The 20,242-nt window shown below is 38.3% G+C and overlaps 1 protein-coding gene across 1 annotated transcript; it reads right to left on the reverse strand.

The window, feature by feature from the left end:
• Window positions 1-4,574: 4,574 nt before the first annotated feature.
• Window positions 4,575-16,883, reverse strand: spint2 (serine peptidase inhibitor, Kunitz type, 2). Its single transcript, XM_036561264.1, has 9 exons — window positions 16,355-16,883; window positions 14,786-14,956; window positions 11,237-11,302; window positions 9,752-9,799; window positions 9,350-9,505; window positions 9,177-9,233; window positions 8,427-8,597; window positions 8,004-8,033; window positions 4,575-6,112 (listed from the first exon to the last, which is right to left on the reverse strand). Exons 1-9 carry the CDS (start codon window positions 16,755-16,757, stop codon window positions 5,937-5,939), a joined length of 1,278 nt encoding a protein of 425 aa, XP_036417157.1. The 5' UTR covers window positions 16,758-16,883; the 3' UTR covers window positions 4,575-5,936.
• Window positions 16,884-20,242: the final 3,359 nt, after the last annotated feature.

Here is a 20,242-nt window from a genome sequence, read left to right on the forward strand (position 1 = left end):
AATTCATATCATTTAAAAGACTAAATTCTTGTTTTCCCATAATCTTTTATCAAAGCGCAGTATCTTTTACCCACCTCTAAAACTTCTTCTGAGTTTTGATTACATCACTGTGCACCAATATATTAACCAATGATAGCATGTTTCCACTACCCCTCCCATCACCCCCACCTATCATTAAGGAAAAACAAAATAAGTCACAGTGTGGAAGAAAAAAATATGATTTACTCTGACTTTAATAGTGTGGGGAAAACCTTTCATATAGTGCATTTACGTCATGTGGAGGTTCTTTATACTTCGAAAAAGTTCTATTTTCTAAAAAGGATCTTATTTACAAAAGTACTTCTTTAAAGAACCGTCCAACAAAAGGCTGTTCCGCAAACCAAAAGCAGTTCTTCTCCTTGATCACTCAAAAAGCCCTTTTTTGGCACCTTCATTTTTAAGAGTGCAGGCTACAAAAGCACAATGCCCAGTGCAAATGTTCTCACTCGCTCTTTGTTTCGGGGTTTCCTCTGCCTCTCGGCTTTGTGTGAGTGGAGGGGCTGGCTGGACATGACTGGGAAATGAGCTAATCGTTTGGTCTTTATGACCTAATTTCAGCAGGCTCAGCTTGCAGAGACAAAGGCAGAAACGCAGCGCGCCGAGCAGTTCACCGTGTCAAGCTCACTCACACACATCTTTACTTTCAAAAAGTACTTCCAGGATGAAAGACGTGGTTATAAATCAGGCAGCTTTAACACTGGTGCTGTTACAGCGCCAGAACTGTGGGATACTCTGAACACCGCCTGTGGATGACCGGTTAGCCGGTCCCTAAACATGCCTGGTTTTACTAGGTGTTAAAGGGGTTTATCCAATGAGTCCATTAAGTGGTTTATGCATCATAGTCTTGTCTGCACCAATGACTGTGTTTGCTTAAAGAGAGAGAGGAGAGAAACCAGCTGTAATCAGTAAAAGACTCTTGCTAACACTTTAAGGGGACTATGGTGACACTGCCCACTGACCATTAAAACAGCAGGACAAAATGCAAACAACCGAAAAGCTTTTCTAGGCTTCCTGCGGGTTCAGGTTCGGCAGGCAGAAGCGGGATTTTGAATTAGCCAACAGCGCCCCCGGGTGGGAGGACGCTTTATGATGAATAGCAGGTCAAGCCCCATTCAGGGAATTCAAAGAATACTTATAAACCCTTATCTTCTTAAACACGGGAGGGAACAGTGGCGGCAGGTTCCCTTCGGTCTCAGCGTGCAGGAATGAGGTGAGGGCAGAAAAGAGCGAGACCGTCTCCTGGAACTCTTCTGAAACGCACGTTCTCTGCGTCATCACGTTCTGGATTCAGCATCATCCAATCAGAATGACTTGCGCCTCTGCTGCTTCTGCATACGATAACAATCACTATACGTGACTTATTCTTGTGTATAAATTAAAAGAGAGAGAGAGAGAGAGAGACATCATACCTATGAAGGGTTCTATTCTATACACAGACATACAGTGATGGGAATAAGTATTCAGACACGTTAGTTTTTGTTATTTAATATAATTCATGTGTATGTCACCACTTCACAATTACACTAATGTCTTTTGACTTTGTTCTTATTAATATGAACACAAAATATAACAAAAAGCAAAACTGTTCAAAGAAAAACAAATACCTCCAAAATGGCAACTTCACAGAAGAAGGCAAACATATATGTTACATTTAATGTAAATCAATGTAAAGAGATTTTATTCCAAGCATTTTTGGAGCATTTCTATTGGTCCATTCATCCAAAAAATGGAGATACTTTTTTGGTTGTTTGTTTTGGACAGTAACACACAAACAAATAGATGTTTAAAAACCAAAATAATGTGAGAAAAGTATTCAGATACCACAAGTTACTAACATTGATACATTATTTCAAAGCCACTGTTGGCAATTACAGCTTTGAGGGTAAGAAGCAATTATCTTTTGCAGCATTGTGGTTCATTTTTGGCCCATTCTTCTTGGCAAACTTTCTTCATTTCCCCAAGGTTATGAGGGTCCATCTGCTGGAATTTCAAAATTCACCATAAATTTTACAATGAGATTCAAGTCAGGAGATTGGCTAGGCCATGCGAGTACCTTCAGCTTGAGTTATTTTGGCTGTGTATTTGTTGTCGTTATCTTGTTGAAACGTCCATCTTCTTCCCTTTTTTGGCCATTAAGATCAAACTCTTCTCTAATATGTCCCGGCACATCGCTCCATTTCATGTTTCCTTCAGTAATCTCTAACACCCCAGTACTGTTTGCAGATAAGCAGCCCCGTATCTTGATGCTCCCACCTTCATACTTCACTGTGGGTACTGTGTACTTCAGATCAGACACGCAACCCTACTTTCTACAAACATGACAAGCTAAATTAGTTCTGTTTTTGTTGTATTTTACCAGAGTACACTGTTCAGATTTGTCTTAATGCCTTTGTGCAAGTGTTAGACGTGCATCTTTGTACTTCTTTTCTTAGCAGCGGAGGTTTGCATGGGGTGCAGGAATGGAGGTGATTGTGGTATAGTTTACTGCTTATTGTTCTCTGAGTAACTGCTGTGTTTGCTGCTTTCAGGTCACCCTGCAACTCATCAAGTGACTGCTGGCTTCTCTCATACCTTCCTGTCTGGGGACAAATAGTTGTGGTTCCACAAACTTTTACAATTGCTTATTATCAAACCAGTTGTACTGACTGTAAGTGTTGTTTAATAATGTGGTCCTGAGAACATCAGGAAGACCCTTCATCTTTAGTAGGACTGCTACTTCTTACACAAAACCTTCCCATCCAGTGGCAACTACATATAATGACCCCCACAGGACCACCACAGAGCAGGTATATTATTTGGATGGTGGATCATTCTCAGTGCTGCAGTGAGACTGACATGATGGTGGCATGTTAGTGTGTGTGTTAGTGTCCACTCACAGTCCACTCTATCAGTCACTCCTGGCTTGTTGGTCCACCTTGTAAATAAAAACAGCAGTGCTGTGCTGTGCTATATATACACATTGGTGAGCCAAAAAATAATGACCTGCTGCCTAATATGCCGTTGATCCTCAGCACTGACCCACCAAGACATGGACTCTACAAGACCTATGAAGGTGCCCTGTGATATCTGGCAGGGCAAGACATAAGCAGCAGATCCTTTTAGTCCTGTAAGGTCTGGGGTGGAGTCACCATGGATTGGACTTTTTGTTCCAGCCCATCCCACACATCTTGATTAGACTGAAATCTGACGAATTTGGAGATCAGAGCAACACCTTAAATACTTTGTCATGCTCATCAAACCATTGGTGAACTTGGTGTGCAGTGTGGCAAAGTGTATTATCCTGCTGAAAGAGGCCATAGGATCTGGGAATACCATTGCCATGAAAAGGTGAACCAGGCCTGCAACGCAGCCCCATACAAGGCAGGGTGCAATGAACTGCTGTGACACATTCCTCCCGTAACCATCATTAAACATTTCAGTGACTTATGCCACAGTAGTCCTTCTGCCTGTTTAGACCAGACAGGTTAGTCTTTGTTGCCCTCGAGCATCTGTGAGCTTTGGGTGCCCAACACCTTGTTGCCACCTCCTCAGACCACTGTTGGCAGGTACTCAGATGCTCTGATCAAGTCATCTAGCTCGTCAAAGTCGTTCAGCTCTTCATGCCTGCCCATATTTCCCACATCTAACACATCAACTACGAGAACTGACTGTTCACTGATTACACATCTAATACAACCCAGACCTTGACATGCGGTGCTGTCACAAGATAATCAACATCATTCGCTTCATCTGTGATTGTTCAAAATGTTTTGTGTATTTAATATAGCCTAGTCTGATTACTTTTTACCATATTAATTCAGTTTTTAAACATATCTTTATGTTTATGAATGAAGTTTCTGGACTTCTATGTTCATATTTATACGTACAAAGAGAAAAGATGTGTACATTTACAGTGGATATTTTGGACGTATATTAAATAGCAAAAACACTGTCTGAATACTCGTTTCCCTTACAGCTAGTATGTATTGTTTTATAAGTGAAATTCAAGGTATTTTGCTTTCAACTGAACTGTCAGTTTGCACTGAATATGTTAATGATACCAGGTCAAGCGCAAAACCTGGGCTTCAAAACGATAAATCAGAAATTTATTTTGCTTAAACATTTCAAATTATTTGGCATGAGTATCAATAGTATAAATAAAAGAAACTAGCATAATAGGAGAAAAACTTTCAGAAATCATATTTTAACCATATTTAAAAGTAATGATAGCTTTTTATAAAGTTGTACAGCACAGTTCAAAATTCAATTTAAATTTTTGAGATAATTAATGGTGTCTATTGGTTAACCAACAAGTAACGCAACAGTACCAGTATTAAAATTTATAGTGCTTTGTATTCCAACACCAATTCTAAGCATAAACTCCTGAGAAACAGGTTTTCTCCATTATATGTGTGTGTACATCGTTCAAAAAGCTCCCAAATATCAAACAATGAGGCAGCACCTCAGAAGAAAATACATTTGTCTATAACTGTCAAGACTTGATTATGGATATCTTTGCTTCTGTGTGCAACACACAGCAAATTATATTCAGCATATGAAAGTCTAAACAAAGTTATCCTTTATTATTGTAGATTTTAAAATAATCACAAGGCTTTACAAAAGATAGTAGCTTACATTTCCAATTCCTATAAGAACAAGATAATCATCCTACCAGCAAAACAGAGAATAAAAATACAGTGTAAGATTGTCCAAACCATGTGTACATATATACATAATGGCATCAAGTACATATATTGTTGATAAATAAATGGCACATTTTCAGTTCATTCTTGAAAATGAACTAAAAATTGCACATAATGGAAATAATAAGCATATTCATGGACTCCACATGACCAGCTCTTCCTAGAGACACTCCTTGTTTAAATAGGGTTAAATCTACACTGGAGATGCAAACAAGGTCTAATCTGTGTATTATGAGTTTGGCCATGTCTGTATCATACTGGAGCATTAGATTATATTTATACTATAGAACTGGACATCATTATAATTTTATTATTTGCTCATATGCTATAGGATGCCATGGAAATCAGTTCAACTTATTTGTGTACACATTTAAAATGAGAATTAATTTTTGCTTGTGTATATTACTGTTATTGCTTTCAACGATGCAGTAATTTTACTGAAAACAGAATTTAAATAGGAAAAATATCATTAAAGTGTACATTAATCACAAAAAAATAATAATTATCAAGAAATTAGCAATTAAAGTAGTAAAACAGTAGTGTTGCATAAAAAAAGCTACTGGGTCATTACATTCTGACGTGCTCAGTATATCCTGTTTTGTACCCTTTATATCTACCTTCTAACATGGGAGTGCATGAATTTTCAACCATGTTAAAAACATTTGTACCTCATCATTCAACAAGTCAACCTGAAAAGTTTTTATAACTCTTGCTGGTATGGTGTGCTTTTCTCTTCCATAGCCTTGCTAGCTTGCTAGCTCCTCATCTGGAGTATTTATGTAATCTTTTATAATACACAAATTAAATCCATTTCCATAAATTATTTCCAGGTTTGACGGGGCAGCTGCTTTAAATGGCAGTGTGAAAGACATTGGGATGGTTTAATAGAACATACTGAGAGATTATTTTTGCCACTTAGTGTTTTAAAGGACAATAACGAGTCAAATCCTACCAATCAACTTTTCTTCTGAATGAACATTATCATTTTTTCTTGTAGACATTTGATTAGCAAAGCACATCACAAGGTTACTTTGCTTCTAGACGTCTATCAGAGTCTGTAATAGTGTGCCTTTCTACTAGAGCAACATCTCAATTCTTTTCTCCCCAAACTCGACATGTGCAACTGGCTGTGAGACAGTGTTGGAGTGCAGAGACAGAGATAGATTGAGAGAGAGACAGATAGACAGACAGAAAGGTAGACAGACAGACAGACATTTAGTGTAGAATTGGTTTGGGGAGCTCCTCTGCAGGAACATGCTCCTCGGGAAGGAGCTCCTGCTTGTCGTCCAGTGTAAAGATCAGCTGCTGCCTGGTCCGGCGAGAGGAGATCAGGAGCAGACCAACCAGCAGAATCACCGATATGATGGCCAGAGTCGCCACCAGGAAGAAGGCTGAGAGAGAGAGAGAGACGAGAGAGAGAGAGAGAGAGAGAGAGAGAGAGAGAGAGAGAGAGAGAGAGAGAGAGAGAATGAGAGTGAGAGTGAATATTTATTTGGTACCAATATTTAAGTGATACCAATCCAATTTATTTTTCTTTAAAAACGACTAAGCTGATAAAATTAGCTAATATTAATTGAAGCACTTCACTGACTATCACACACACACACACACACACATAAAGTCACTTATCCTTCTGGATCCTGTGTTCCAGTGTTCTAAGTCTTCTGTTCTTGCAACCTCTACTTACCATTGCTAAATCAGATAATTATTTTAATAATTAATGAAATGGCTAATTCTGTTCCGTTTACAGGCTGTATGTAGACCTAATGTAATAAAACAGCAGCTTTATTAGAAAGTTATTAGACACAACAGTTGTGTTTGTACTGATAAGGACACGTCCAAACAGAGGCTATGGAATTCTACCATTCTGTATCAATAAACTGCTCCAACACATAGCTAAAACACAGCCCTTAATAATTAACCAGAGGGTGTCAAAGTAAGTCCAAATGTAATGGCACACGTTTTCAACAGTGTTAGTAAATTCCCTGTTTAAAAATGTCTTCCTGTCATTCTCACAGTGGTAGCGTAATAACAAATAGGCTTAAGAAATTTTCCAGAACTGATAAGGATGATACCATTTAGGTTACATTTTTGTTCCCAGAAAAACACTGTTTTATTTTTCGTCTTTGTTCTTCAAACCAGTTCAGAGTCCTGCTTAGGACCGTCATCTAAAAGTACCCTGCTCAAACTGTTCAAACACCATACATGTAAAGTAACTGCAATTCTAGAATAATATACAGTATGTACAGTATTGTGCAGAAGTCTTAGGGACCCAAGACAATTATATTTAAAAGCTGTTTATCTGGTCAGAATGTGTTTTTTGTTGCTTAACATTAATGTCAATAAATAGAAATAACATTATACAATAAGCAGTGATTTTACATATGCCAATGTTTTCAATGTTTCCATGTTTAACCCTTTCCAAATCTCTCCTCATGGCAGCCCAGTATTATCTGTAGCTATTGTCTAATACCTATTTTGGCGAATCAAAAGGTCATTATATTACATTAAGTGTGCTACTGATGGAATTCAGCAAATCCATATGATGTCTGGGGGCTTTGAGGAAAAATCTGGAGCCAAACTTTGTTCTTCAAACCAGCTCAAAAGAATTTTCTTGTTACATTTTACTGTATTTATTTTAGTTTGCATTTGTTCTAATGATATATGGTGCACAAACACACATTGCCAAGATAAATGGATTTAAGTAACATGCTCAAGAATTTCAAAACAAAAAAAAACAAAGAAATCTTTCAAAAATATAACAAAATCTATTTATAAATGTAACATTTACAATAATCTGTTACAGAAATAGATTTGTTCTTTTTTTTGTTCCTGTTAGTATTCCTGTGCAGAATGTTTCATTCCAAAATGCTGTATATCCATTTGTAACAACTTTGGATATTTTTTTTTAAGAATAAGAGTTGACGTATAATGTAAGCACATTTTTATTAAGGTGGTATTAATCATACTATAGTTTAATATTTTAATGTGTTAAGCCCACTCAGAACAACATCCATCATGAAAAAAAAGAGAATTCTCAAAAGTGGTCTGTAATGCATTTTGGAACAAAACCCTCCTTTTTCTAGTATCTTTACAGACCAGGAGTGCTCAGTCTTGGTCCTGGAGAACTACCACCATGGAGAGTTCAGATTCAACACAGGGTTGGAGCTAAACTCTGCAGGGCAGTAGATCCCCAGGGCCAAGATTGGGCTCCCTCTGTTACAGACCATTAGTAATGTATCACAAGAAACCCAGTGCCTCATTCAAAGGTCTCAGTCTTACCTGGAGTCCAGCGAGAGCGTCCATTTCTCCCTGCAAGAAGAAAGTTTAAAACCATTAATCCAACCGACACTCCAACAAACGTTTACTGATGTATTCATTTAACTATACACCTGTCTCAATAGTCTAAAAAGATCTGAAACACTTGTTTCCATGAAAACATGCCTACGTACTGTCCCTCTCTCCCATGTAATATTAGAAGTCCACAAGAAATACAAAAGGTCCTCTTTGACAACTCTATGAAAATAGCAACCTGGATAGTATAAAAAATATTTCTTAAATATACTATACATCGATTTAAGCTGTGAGTAAAACCCCAAGATAAAAGTAACTTTGTGCCAATGTAATACTGAATGCTGTAATGTAATAATGCATGACATTCCTTTTCATTAGCAATGTAAATTCCATTAAACTACACCCTCTTACCTTGCTTGCCAGCACATTTAGACATGCATTCCTCCACAGTGTCGTAGCGGTTCTTGTTGCCACCGCAGCCTCCATATGTAAAGGACTTGCAGGTCTGAGAGCTGGGCTCAAAGTAGAACATTTGGAAAGCTGCACGGCACAGTCCAGCGTCAGCCGGAGGAGTACAGGCCTCTGCATAGCACACACACACACACACACACACACACACACACACACACACACACACACACACATTTGCACGTTTAAAAAGAATGCAACACAGAGCTAGTTTGACAATGCATTCAAATAATCAGAGTAGCATAGCACAGCTTTCAAAGATTCCAAAATAATTTACTGGAAAAAGATATGCTAATACTAAATGCTAATTTGCTAACACATTATACCTGCTTAACTCCTGAGTAATGCCTTCTCAGAAGAGCAGAGATTGTTAGAACAGCAAAAGAGGGACTAATTCTATATTAATACCTATGGTTTTGGAATGGGATGTTTAGCAAGCATATATGAAAGTGATATTCAGGTTAGGAGTGGGCCAAATAATAAATATAAATGGGTCTATCAGGCATTGTTTTTTTACTATAAGGCAGAGCAGTAGGAGCATTTAAAATATGTATTATCAGCATGCAAATGGTCAACTGATCATTGTCAAATTGTTGAATAAAATTTATTCTTAAAAAAAATTAACTATGTAATCGTTTTCTTGTGACAGCCCTACTTGACAGCACTGGTCATGTACTGGAGACGCCACATTACCATGGTAGTCCTCAATGTCCTCCTTATCGTCCTCTTTCTTTGATTCCACAATCTTCACTGCAAAGAAGTAAAATCGTAACTTTAATCTGCAGGTAAAACCTGATTCCCTAGAGAAACTGATCAACATCTGGTACAAAAATAAGACGTGCCACAGTGTGCAAAACATAGCCTACCAGTGCAGCTTTTCATGCACTCCTCCTCTGAGTCATAGTTGTTCTTGTTGCCACGGCATCCGCCAAAAATGAACTGCTTACAGGTGCCACTTTTGTAGTAGAAACGTGGGATGGACGCCCTGCAGGGCCCAACGCCTGGTTCAGCCTGACACTTCTCTGGAAATAACACATTAGGATGGCATTACCACTAAATTTAGGGACAATGATTACAAGTTACTAGTTACAAAAACCGTTGACAATATTGGGAGATCATAACAATGCAGAAAGAAGGTCCATTTCTGTCTATTTACGCAGGAAAAAGGCCCAAGTAGTCACATTTGGGTCCCAGATGTAGAGGATAAAGAGAAATACAAAACAAAAACTACAGAAAATGGACAACAGAAATAATCAAAAAATGTTTACCTGCAAATTCTTCTGATGTCATTTCAGGCAGGGCAGCTTTAGAATCATCTGAGGAAGGAGGCATGACATTGAGACACAAACAATAAGCCAAAGAATAAAAACAGCAATGCCAATTCAAAAAAGGATTATTTGACAGAACTTTATAACTTTTTGTTAAACCAATATGGCCTCATTCAAATGATATTTCATCACTGATTCTGATAAAACTGCAGAAGACATTAAATGCCTAAGACAAGAGGATTCCTCCTATATCAAACAACTTGAGATTTGGACAGTTCAACTTGAGATGTAAAAATATTTGGAGATGTATCTACAACTGATAAGACAAGAGTTTATTTTCACACTGACAAACAAATATGAGTAATTACACATGTTCCAGGGACTGACGGAAAACAGAAGTGTGTGAACGATAAGCACACTGGGAGGAACAAGATGTGGACAGAAATGTGACGCTGCAGAGCTATCTGTGTGTGACCTTCTTAAGAAGACATGAGTAAAACAGCATTCCGAAAGTGTTACGTGGCAGCGACAACTCAGAAGCCCAAACTATGCTGAGATAATTTACACCATGATCTCCTAAACACAATCCAAGGCATTAGTCCCAACTTCCTTTTACTAAATAAAATATTTTCAGATAAATATTCAAAATGGTTTATGCGCATAATTTAGGATGTGACTATCAATCATTCTGGTAATGGAGACATACAGTATTTTTATTTATTTATTTATTTTAACTCTTTAGATCCCAACAGAATACCAGAACACTCTTGTGGATTCCAGACACTTTTCAGAGTTGGAAGTGATTATTGTCTGAAACATAATATCATGGGAAACTGACAGTTATAAGCTGATTTTATTTTAAAAGTAAATACCGCTTCCTTAATATAAAAACAAAACCAAAATATGAAAAAATACTCTAAAGACAGAAGCCAACACAGAACTGTGTGTCCACTGAAGGGGCCGAGTCTAGCACAGATAGCAGGATGGCTAACCGGTACAAATCAATATCATTGACACCAAATACTGAAATAACTTGCCAGGTCTCAATTTTGAACAAGATTTTTTTTCGCCTGTCAAAATGTTTTGACTCAAGACTCATCATTAACTTGCCATGTGTTCAGTAAAGCAGCTAAAACAACTATGAAAGATTTACACTTTGAACTAACAGTTCAAATACAAATTATAGCTGATGTCCAAGTAAGCAGAAATTCTGTCTCCTTACCTGATCAACAGCATATCCAAACACTCTTTTGAGCACTGCAAGTCAAAAGTGACTTGAATGCCAATAGCTCCCCCTTTAGTAGAATCTTCAGACTGCTGAACATGGCTTTATAATGATTTGAGGGTACAATGTTTATCATTCAAACTGCAAACTACTCCTTAAGCTGGTTCATCCAGAACATAATAATGATTTTCTTTTTAATTGAGTAATTTTGGCAGCCCTGCATGTAATATAGCACAAAGCCAGCAGACTCCAATGATTACCTTTACTCTTCTCAGGTCCAGCCATTCTGCGCTTTGGGGAATCTTGAGAGTCAACAATGACATCACCTAAGTAGAGGACAAAAAACTTCAAATCAGGTATCTTCTTGGGAACTATTCAGCTGTTCTGAACCTTACCAAGGTCCCTGCAGTATTACTGCACAAAAACAGCTTCAAAGGTGGAATGAAAAAAAGCACATGCGACACACAAGGAAATGGTTACACAATGAAGAACAAGTATGACTGAACAAATCTTCACAGAGTATGACACACATATCGCCTTGTTTCAAGCTAATTATTTTGATTAATCATCTGCATGCACAAACGCAAGTAATGTGAAGTGGAAACATGGACAGAGAAATATGGATTGTCAGCATTAGTCTAAATTTTCACCCAGGAAAGGGTTAAGGAAAAAAATGAATGCAGTGACAGCTGAGTCTTTTTGAACATGGCCTGTTTGAGGAAGTAATCTACTTGCAACAGAGGTCACCTAACCGGTTATTCAACAACCAGGTGTAAGCAGAAACCACCTGCACCACAGTGTCATGCATGGTGACCAATAATATGTTGCTAGACTGAGTGAGACATCGACAGTAAAGTGTTGTGCAAACCAAGTAAAAAGGTCCAACTGTCCATTGTCCTAGTTCACAATTAACTTTGATGGGTGGGGTTTACTTTCCATTTATAACACTGAACTGTTTAAAAATCACTGGTTTGGCAGGGGACTGAAAGGCAGTGAATCTAACCACATTATCAGGTTACCTACATAAACTCAACCACAGCCTCAGTGGAGTTGAAGTCAACATCGTTCAAATACTGTAGCTAAAAAGGCCCAACACAGTGACCCTTACACATAGCCACCCACGGACCACTGCGTGGGCACTGGATTAGTGCCCTGTTGAGCTGGAAGAAGTTTCCTTTACTGGCTTTGTGGTTTTCTTCCTCAAATTCTTCCTCCCTCTTTAGGGCCTTTGTTTTCTTTACCACACACACAGACAGAACTCGAATGGCAGGTTAAAGTTTCTCTGCAATGAGCAGCAGCCCTGGTGCCATTGTCATGAAGTACATTCAGCTTAGACTTGGTTCTTGACTACGTTTCAGCTTTATAAAACAACAATAACAAATGCAACCACAGTTATCTCGTTTTATAACAGCGATTAAGTTTCTCTGTTAATCCAGATTTAAATACTAAAGCTAAGATTTAACCCCCTGCTCGTAAGCATGAAAATATGACTTTTACAGTGAGTAGCCAATCTTATGAAACATGAAAGTTGAGTAGTTCATGTTTCAAAAAAGGAAAAAATTTATAATAAACAAATATGTAGGAAGTCATGCATTTATAACGGGAAAAGCCAACGCTATTGCCACTGCCACCATGCTAGTGCTTACTGGAGTAACTGCTTTATATTAGAGCTGTTACTATCAATTATACTTGTGATCAAGTAATATAATGATTATTTTTGACAATTAATTGAGCAATCAAACAAAAAATATGCTTAACTGAACAATAACATACTACGCAAAACCTTTCAAAAACTCCAGAAATAATTTTCCATTGAAAAGATACAAAAAAAGCCATTGTGGCAAAATGTGTATGGCCATTAGGCTTTGTTTCTTACTGTAAGAGAGTCTATAAGAATTTATTTTTAATATGTACTCTCATGTTATTTGCAGGTCTCAGAAAGCTTTTTTAGCCATGTTTAATGTTAATATTTGGGGAAGTTTGAGAAATCTACAATGCTGACTTGAAACAGTCATGCCATGAACATTTCAGATCACATATCATTATACAGCACTGTGTCACTGCAGAAACTATCACTTTAAGAGTAGCCTGAATATCACTGCTATGATAATGCTAATTTTCCCTTAGCATTTCTACATGTATGTCAATGTAGTGTTAGCACCAAGCTAGCAGTGGTATATGGCCACTTTCCCTGGGTTTAACTACTTAAATCAGCCCTACTTAAGCACAGACATTTAAAGCTTGTATATATTCAAGTGGCATATTCTTTATTTTGCATGTTGCAGTGACTCTTTCAGTAAAGTCTAATTTAATTCTACTGAAGTAGCCTGTTAGTGCCAAACAAAACCACCTAGTGGAGAATGTTCAGGCTGCTGTTCATGGCTTTGTAAGAACCTGCAGATACCCTGTTTAGAATTGAAAAGGCAAACTAATCACTAAGCACAATCATTGAGAACGGCAATTAAATCCACTGATGAAGTTATCAGGTTGTTCCAGAGTTGTCCAAGAGCTTGAAATCCCAAATGTAACTTGCTCTGGAGCTGGTTAGGCATGCAGCATAGGTTTCCATGATGATGTAGCCCAGTAAAAAAGTGACAGTCAGGAAAATTCCCGCATTGCTCCAACTAAGCCTAAAGTTAGCTGTCCGCAACGCTTAGACAGTCTAATCTGGGTATATACTCTGTACACACACCTAAACACACAACAACATTACTGCTACTTTTACTGCACATTCATATTATTATTCACTGTAGCCCAAACAATGAAAAACCCAAGTCAGTTCTGTATTTGGATTAAAGCTTATTGGAATTTGGAACATCAGAATGCAGATTCAGGAGCAACATGCAAATGTATAGGCTTGATGGTAAAGTAATGCAGGCTGGTATTACAAGATCGACCATAAAAATGAACCATAACCCACAACCATAAAATGAGTTGGTTTGTATAATTGTGAATAAATCATCCTGTTGGAAAGTACAGAATGCTGGCTCACACTAGTTTCAGCAGTTATACCTCAAGCCTAATGCTTTCTTTTAATATTTAATGTTTTTCTTTTCTTGCGCCACATAATGTTTTTTTGGGTTCAGTTCCTTCGATCGTACAAGAAAAACATTAAAGGAAAGAGATTCAACGGTAAAGTGATACAAACTCATTTTTTCTAATAAAAAAAAAAACACAAACAAAAATAACACATATGGGTCATGAGAAACACATACAGTCGTATACAAAAAGTTTCAACACTCCTGGTCAAATATACAGTGTACAAAACAAACTTTAATGCACAATTCCTATTTATTTGCCAAGTTTAACATATAGGAAAAATACAAAGCATAAAATATATATAATAACTTTTTTTTCACAGATCACATTTTGTTTTATTTTTTCCAGTATGCTAAATTCAGCAAATAAACAGTAATTGTGCAGAAATGTGTTCTCTGTAGACGATGTGTTAACTTATTTTCATTTAGAAAATCAACAACATGTCATTTGACCAGGGGCACCCAAACTTCTGCATATGAGGTATGGTAAAAAGGTATATAAGTAGAAAAATAGAAACATAAAGTATTTAACTTTCTGCTGTATTGCACAGAGCTCCCGATGACCTAAAATACATGAATATGTTTCATCTGAGTGATGATGACACTTTCTGGATTATGACTATTTCTGGACATGATATGAGGCTATTCCACAAGGGTGAGCAGTTTTATAAAAGACTGTCTAAACAGAGACACATAATCCTTTTTGTCCCAGCCCATTAGGGACAACATGGCTGACAGAACTCAAATGAAGCCACACACTGCAAGATTTACCTGTTACTCCACTACAGTTTGCCTCACAGTCTGCCTGTGTTTCGAAGTTGTTGTCGTTGCCCTTACAGCCACCATAGATGAACAATTTACAAGTCTGGCTGGTGACATCGTAGTAGAATCGGGGGAAGGCAGCCCGACAAGGACCCACAGCTTTTTCATAACGGCACCTATCTGAAATGCACAGAGAGGGGGAGTGAAGGGAAGAGTTAGCATCCAAGTGCTAGTATCCTACTGTCACTTATCACCCTCAACCACACGGCAAATATAGGAGAAAAAAGTCAAGGTCTATTCTAAGTGTTTTTAAACTGGATATTCAGATTAACACAGAGTTAATGCTGTTTCACTGTAATGTAATTTAACTGATTGCACTTGTTTCAGTGCATTATTTGATAATTCTTTCTGTATTGCATTTGTTGCTTGTGTTATTTTATTTACAATCAACAGCTGTGTTTCTCTAGTCATTCAGCAGACGGGACAAAACCAGTTAGACAAAGGCAAGAGAATGAAAGAGTTGCTTTGCTGCATTTTTGCGTGCGTAATCCTCCTCACAGTCACACGCACACTTGTACTGTGTCTTTGTCCCAGTCTTGCCTAACTAACCCTACACAGGGGCTCCCACATCAACACTGTAATGTCTGTGGGTGGGACAGCTTGGTGGGGAGGGTGGGAGTGTGTTTGAGTAGGGCGGATTCAGGTATTAGGGAACAGTATGTAGGGACAACTATAAAACAAAATGTATTGTTATAATGATGAATTATGTCACATTACATCAGATCATGCTCTTCTGAGCATTTGCCAGCAGCTTCATTACAAAGAGATCAAGACTAGGCCTTACAAAACATCAAAAAATACTGTGGCGCATATGAAAAAGCTATGATTATACAGTGATAACGTGGGACATGCGGCAGGCCCTGAATGACAAAGCTGTTTTATTCAATGTCTGATGGGAAATGACTGCTGTAATTTATGCGAATTAGCCTGTTTCCACTATTTTCTTTTGTTCAGTAATACACTAGTATGCATTAGATGAGTTTGGACCAAAAATGAATTTTGTAAAGTGTCTCCAGTTACCTGAAGAACCAGAATATCTGAATCCACTCTAAGGCATTTTAATGTTGTAAGAATCTGAGATACACGTCAAATACGTGACCGTGTTACTTTGTTAGGGACCAAAAAGGGAGTGATTCTGAAGATAAGTCCATGATGAGTTGCTTGAATTTACTGCAAACAGTAAACATCAATGATCACATCACATCACAACTCAAGAAAAATAAACATTAAAAAATCTCTCAGGATTTGAAATACGTAACTTCCTTACGAATGTGGCTATTCAGTTGTTCTGAACCATTATAAAGGTACTAAATGTACAGGTGTGTTAACATTCCATTAAACATTAAACATGGACCTGAAGGTTTATGAGAGTGTGAGACATACAAGGAAGTGGCTACATGATGGTCAACATGAATAACAACGGTGAAAATGAACACATATGTGACGCCGTAGAAATGTTTCAGTGTATTTAATCTCCTCCATTTCCGTCCTTGTACGTTATAACCGTGTTGTGTTTACCTGTGGAGTTGGAGTTGGAGCTGGTGGAGGAGCGAGTGTCGCTCCTCTGCTTGAGCTGATGGCTCTCGGAGCTCTTCCTGTACGATCTGAACTGAGTGCTCGGCAACAAAACACAAACATCTTTGCCCTCTTTCATGCAGTTGACCAGGAAGCACTCGGGCTTGCCGTCCGCCGGGGTGCCGATTAGGGCCAGCTGGCAGTCCTCCCTCCGGCAGCACTCCTCTCGGCAGCGGCCGTCCTCCTGCACCTCCGGCAGGTGAGCTGCGTAGGTGGCGCCCGCGTCCAGAGAGTCCGGCGAGAGTCCCTGTTTCACCTCCGCGTTAGAGTCCCAGTTACAGCCGTCCTGCTGAGCGAAAACAGCGGCGGCACACAGGAGGCAGACGGAGGCCAAAAGACGCAACATACTGAGACCAGACAGCGCGGAACGACTGAGGCGGTGTCTAAATGACTGTCGGTGATGGCGGCGCTAACAGGTGAAGACTGACTCTCTCTCACTCTCTCTCTCTCTCGCCCACAAACTTACTTCCTCATGCACTGACGTAATTGTTTGTCTTGCCTGGGAAAAAACAACAGTGTTTACAAAAAGAAAGACTCCAGTCAGTCTTAGAATAAAACTAAAAAATAACAAAAAAATAACGCAAAAAATCAAATAAGAACATGTCATAATTTTTACCAGCAGAGATTAAATCTTTTTTTTACTGTAATAAATGTATTTTTAAAAAGTGGTAAGGTAGATGTGCATGTTAGAAAAGTGCACTTAACTTTAACTTTTAAAACATTTTCTAGTAAGAATTAAATTGTAAAGTAATAATTTGAATTTACCCAAGTCCAGATGAACTGACATGCTAAAACTTATGCAAAATTTTAATTTATGCTAATAAAAAATTTTCCCCACTTTAAAATAAATTGGGAAAAGCCATGAATTCGTACTAATGAGAGCTGAAGTCTCTACTTAGTGATTTGTACTTTTGAATGTTAGAATTTAAATTTTTGAAATGTCACATTTTATTTCTTTACATTTTCCTTGTTCAAATTGAATTTCTGATGTCAAGAAAATGTAGATTTAAACCTGAAATGCCTTACCACACAAAGCAGGATTTCTCAGGCAGATATTTTAAACCAAAAGTCAAGCACGTCCAATAGAAGAAGTTTTAGGCTTTAATTTTTCCTGCTGTAATACCTTTGACTGAGACCAAGACAACTTGATCATTAGCTAATGTTGTGACTGCAGTGGAAACACAGCACTGCCTCTATGGAGCTGACTGTGTCTGCAGGTTGAGGCAGGGCGACTGTCAGATAGGCTGAGTGCAAATTAAAACTGAAATATTTATTTTCACCTTCATCTCTCCATTTACTCTCAGGGTCATAAAGAGAATTCAACTGTAAAGCTTGTAGGCTATTAACACTATTAACACATTAAATCTCTTTTTAAAAGTCTCTTTTTCTGTTAGTTGTGATACATCTGACTACATTTCTACCAAACAGGTCACTTTATTTGAAAATAAGCTACTGATAATGTGTGAAAGGGCAGTGGACTCCAGGCTCTTCACAGTTCATAGCTCTGGTAGTGTAATGGCCCAGGGGAAAACCAGGCCGCCTGTGCATAATCCTTTTTACCCCTCAGCTTTGTGTGGGTTTTAGAAGCACGCTGATAAGAAATCAATAACTTGCTATGCATTTATTCCATCAATAAATGCACTGATGCATCACATCACAACATAATGTAATTTTATGACAGCTGCACAGTCAAATTACAGATTTGTAAACGCAATTAATCATAATTATGATGACGACTGCAATTATTCATATGCTATTTCTATTATTATGGTATTCCTAATATAAAATGAATGAGTTTATATTCTTTTACATGCTGTTTATTCTCTCTGTGGCCTCATGGTGGCAGCACAGTCACTTGTAACGCAGAGGAGGTTCATGACTGACTGGAATTTTTATAATTCATACAATTCTGTACACATTAATACAATAGCAAGTCAAAATATAGGCCCAAGCAACAGTAATCGAGATCCAGACACTATTTTGCAAGTACTCACCATTTTCTGATTGAGCGAGATGTGTGCAATTGTAGAGAAATCTGTTGCTATATTGTCACAATACATGTACAGGTGCATTTCACTCATATTCAGAATTCTGTGCTATTCCTGTCACGTTCACCTTCTATAACTATCTGAATGCTGAATGGCTAAATTTAGCCATAAACATTAACAGGTTTTTCCTGTATGGCCTGTGGGTTTGTTTTTCACATTGACATTGTGTGGAAAAAATGTACATCTATGCAACAGTGTGACCAGTTACCAACATTCTGTCACAGCACACTCTATCAGTGTTTTCCATCAGTTTCTGTAAGTTGTTTCAAAATGGTTCAACAGACAAGTATATTATGTTTGTTAACGATCAGACAGACTACATGGGACTTACAGTCTACTTAGAAAATTGTCTTTTTGTAGGTCTCTTCAGAGTGAAAATATGTACAAGTACAAATTTTTAGCTAACAAAGTCAGAAACAGAGTCAGGAATCATGGTTCCTCAGCAGAAACGTCTTTAGATGCCCCCCACCTGGACACTGACAATATCGCAAAAATTAAACTAGAGCTGAAAAATAACTTGAGTAAACTGCTTGTGCTTGTTTATGTGTACTTTAAACAGTGCTGTAAAAAATAAGCAAAAGCATTTTATTTCCTATATAGTTATATACCTGCACATTTTTGGTGTGTGTTGTGGTTTGTTGTGTGTGTTTGGGGGTTAATTATTTTAGATGCTCATAACACAAAGTAGATTATACACAAAACATATGTCTGTAGTTATCTGTAGAGAGCTGAGGGTCTTGTTTTTCCCTTTATAGTTGCAGGAGGTGGAGTGAATGGGCTGAAGGGTCTTTATTTCATTTTTTGTCACATAATTTTCAAAGGATATTTGATCATGTCATTTTTCTCCCCACTCTGTCCCCACTCTCAGAACCGCCTCGGGCCTTCTGGTCTGAGGTTTCCCCAACACGGCCCCTGGCACTCAAAGATCCCTGGGCACGGAACCTTTGGAATGGCCAATAGTCCATCTACTCCATTTTGCAGAGGTGCTGCAGGCATACTGTTGTCAACATTTCACATTACATAATTTCTCATATTATATTAGATTCCTCATATTATCTAAAGTCTGATTTTAAGATGATCAGGTGCAAAACTATGGATTAGTTTGGATCCATCAAGAAGTTACTAAACGTTATTGGCTTGTTATAGCGCCCTCTGCTGATGAGTGTACACCATAGTGCATAGGCTTAAAGCCATCCTGTGAATGCTGAAAGATTTTATATTATTTCTGCTTAATTTCTTTGGAGATTATATACTTATGCCAAGGCCTCGTTTGCTCTTTAGCTCTTTTCTGAGATACATCCTGCTGATTTTGCGTTTTGAGCTCAACCCATTCAAAGAGAGAGGAGTCTGGTGCTGTACGAGTGGAAATAACTGCCCGGTGTCATTGCAAAGATGGCTGCCGAGTGGAGTTTCCTATAAGAACACAGCAATGAATGCATGCATTTGAAATATTAAGTATTTTAAAGTAATTTACTGCTACAGCCTATAAACAGCTTTGTTCACCAATTCTTGGGGAGGTGAAAAAAGAGTTTGCAGTGGGTAATTTCTGGGTAGGTTCTGGTGCCGAAGTCGACGTCTGTGTTCACTCAGCATTCCCCCCTCCAAGGACTCATCTAACCAAGATGAGGTGCTATGTGTGAAGCAGACCTCCAAGACCTTACTGCCTTTAGCCCCGCCCCTTGCTGAAGCAGCTCTGGCTGAGTCATTGACCCGGCGGCGCTAGGACCTGCGCCTCGCTCCTGCTGGGCATGTCGGCGCTCCTCGTGCTCCACTAGCGCACTAC

This window comes from Colossoma macropomum, unplaced genomic scaffold (genome assembly GCF_904425465.1).
Source record: "Colossoma macropomum unplaced genomic scaffold, Colossoma_macropomum, whole genome shotgun sequence".
NCBI classification, from domain to species: Eukaryota; Metazoa; Chordata; class Actinopteri; order Characiformes; family Serrasalmidae; genus Colossoma; species Colossoma macropomum.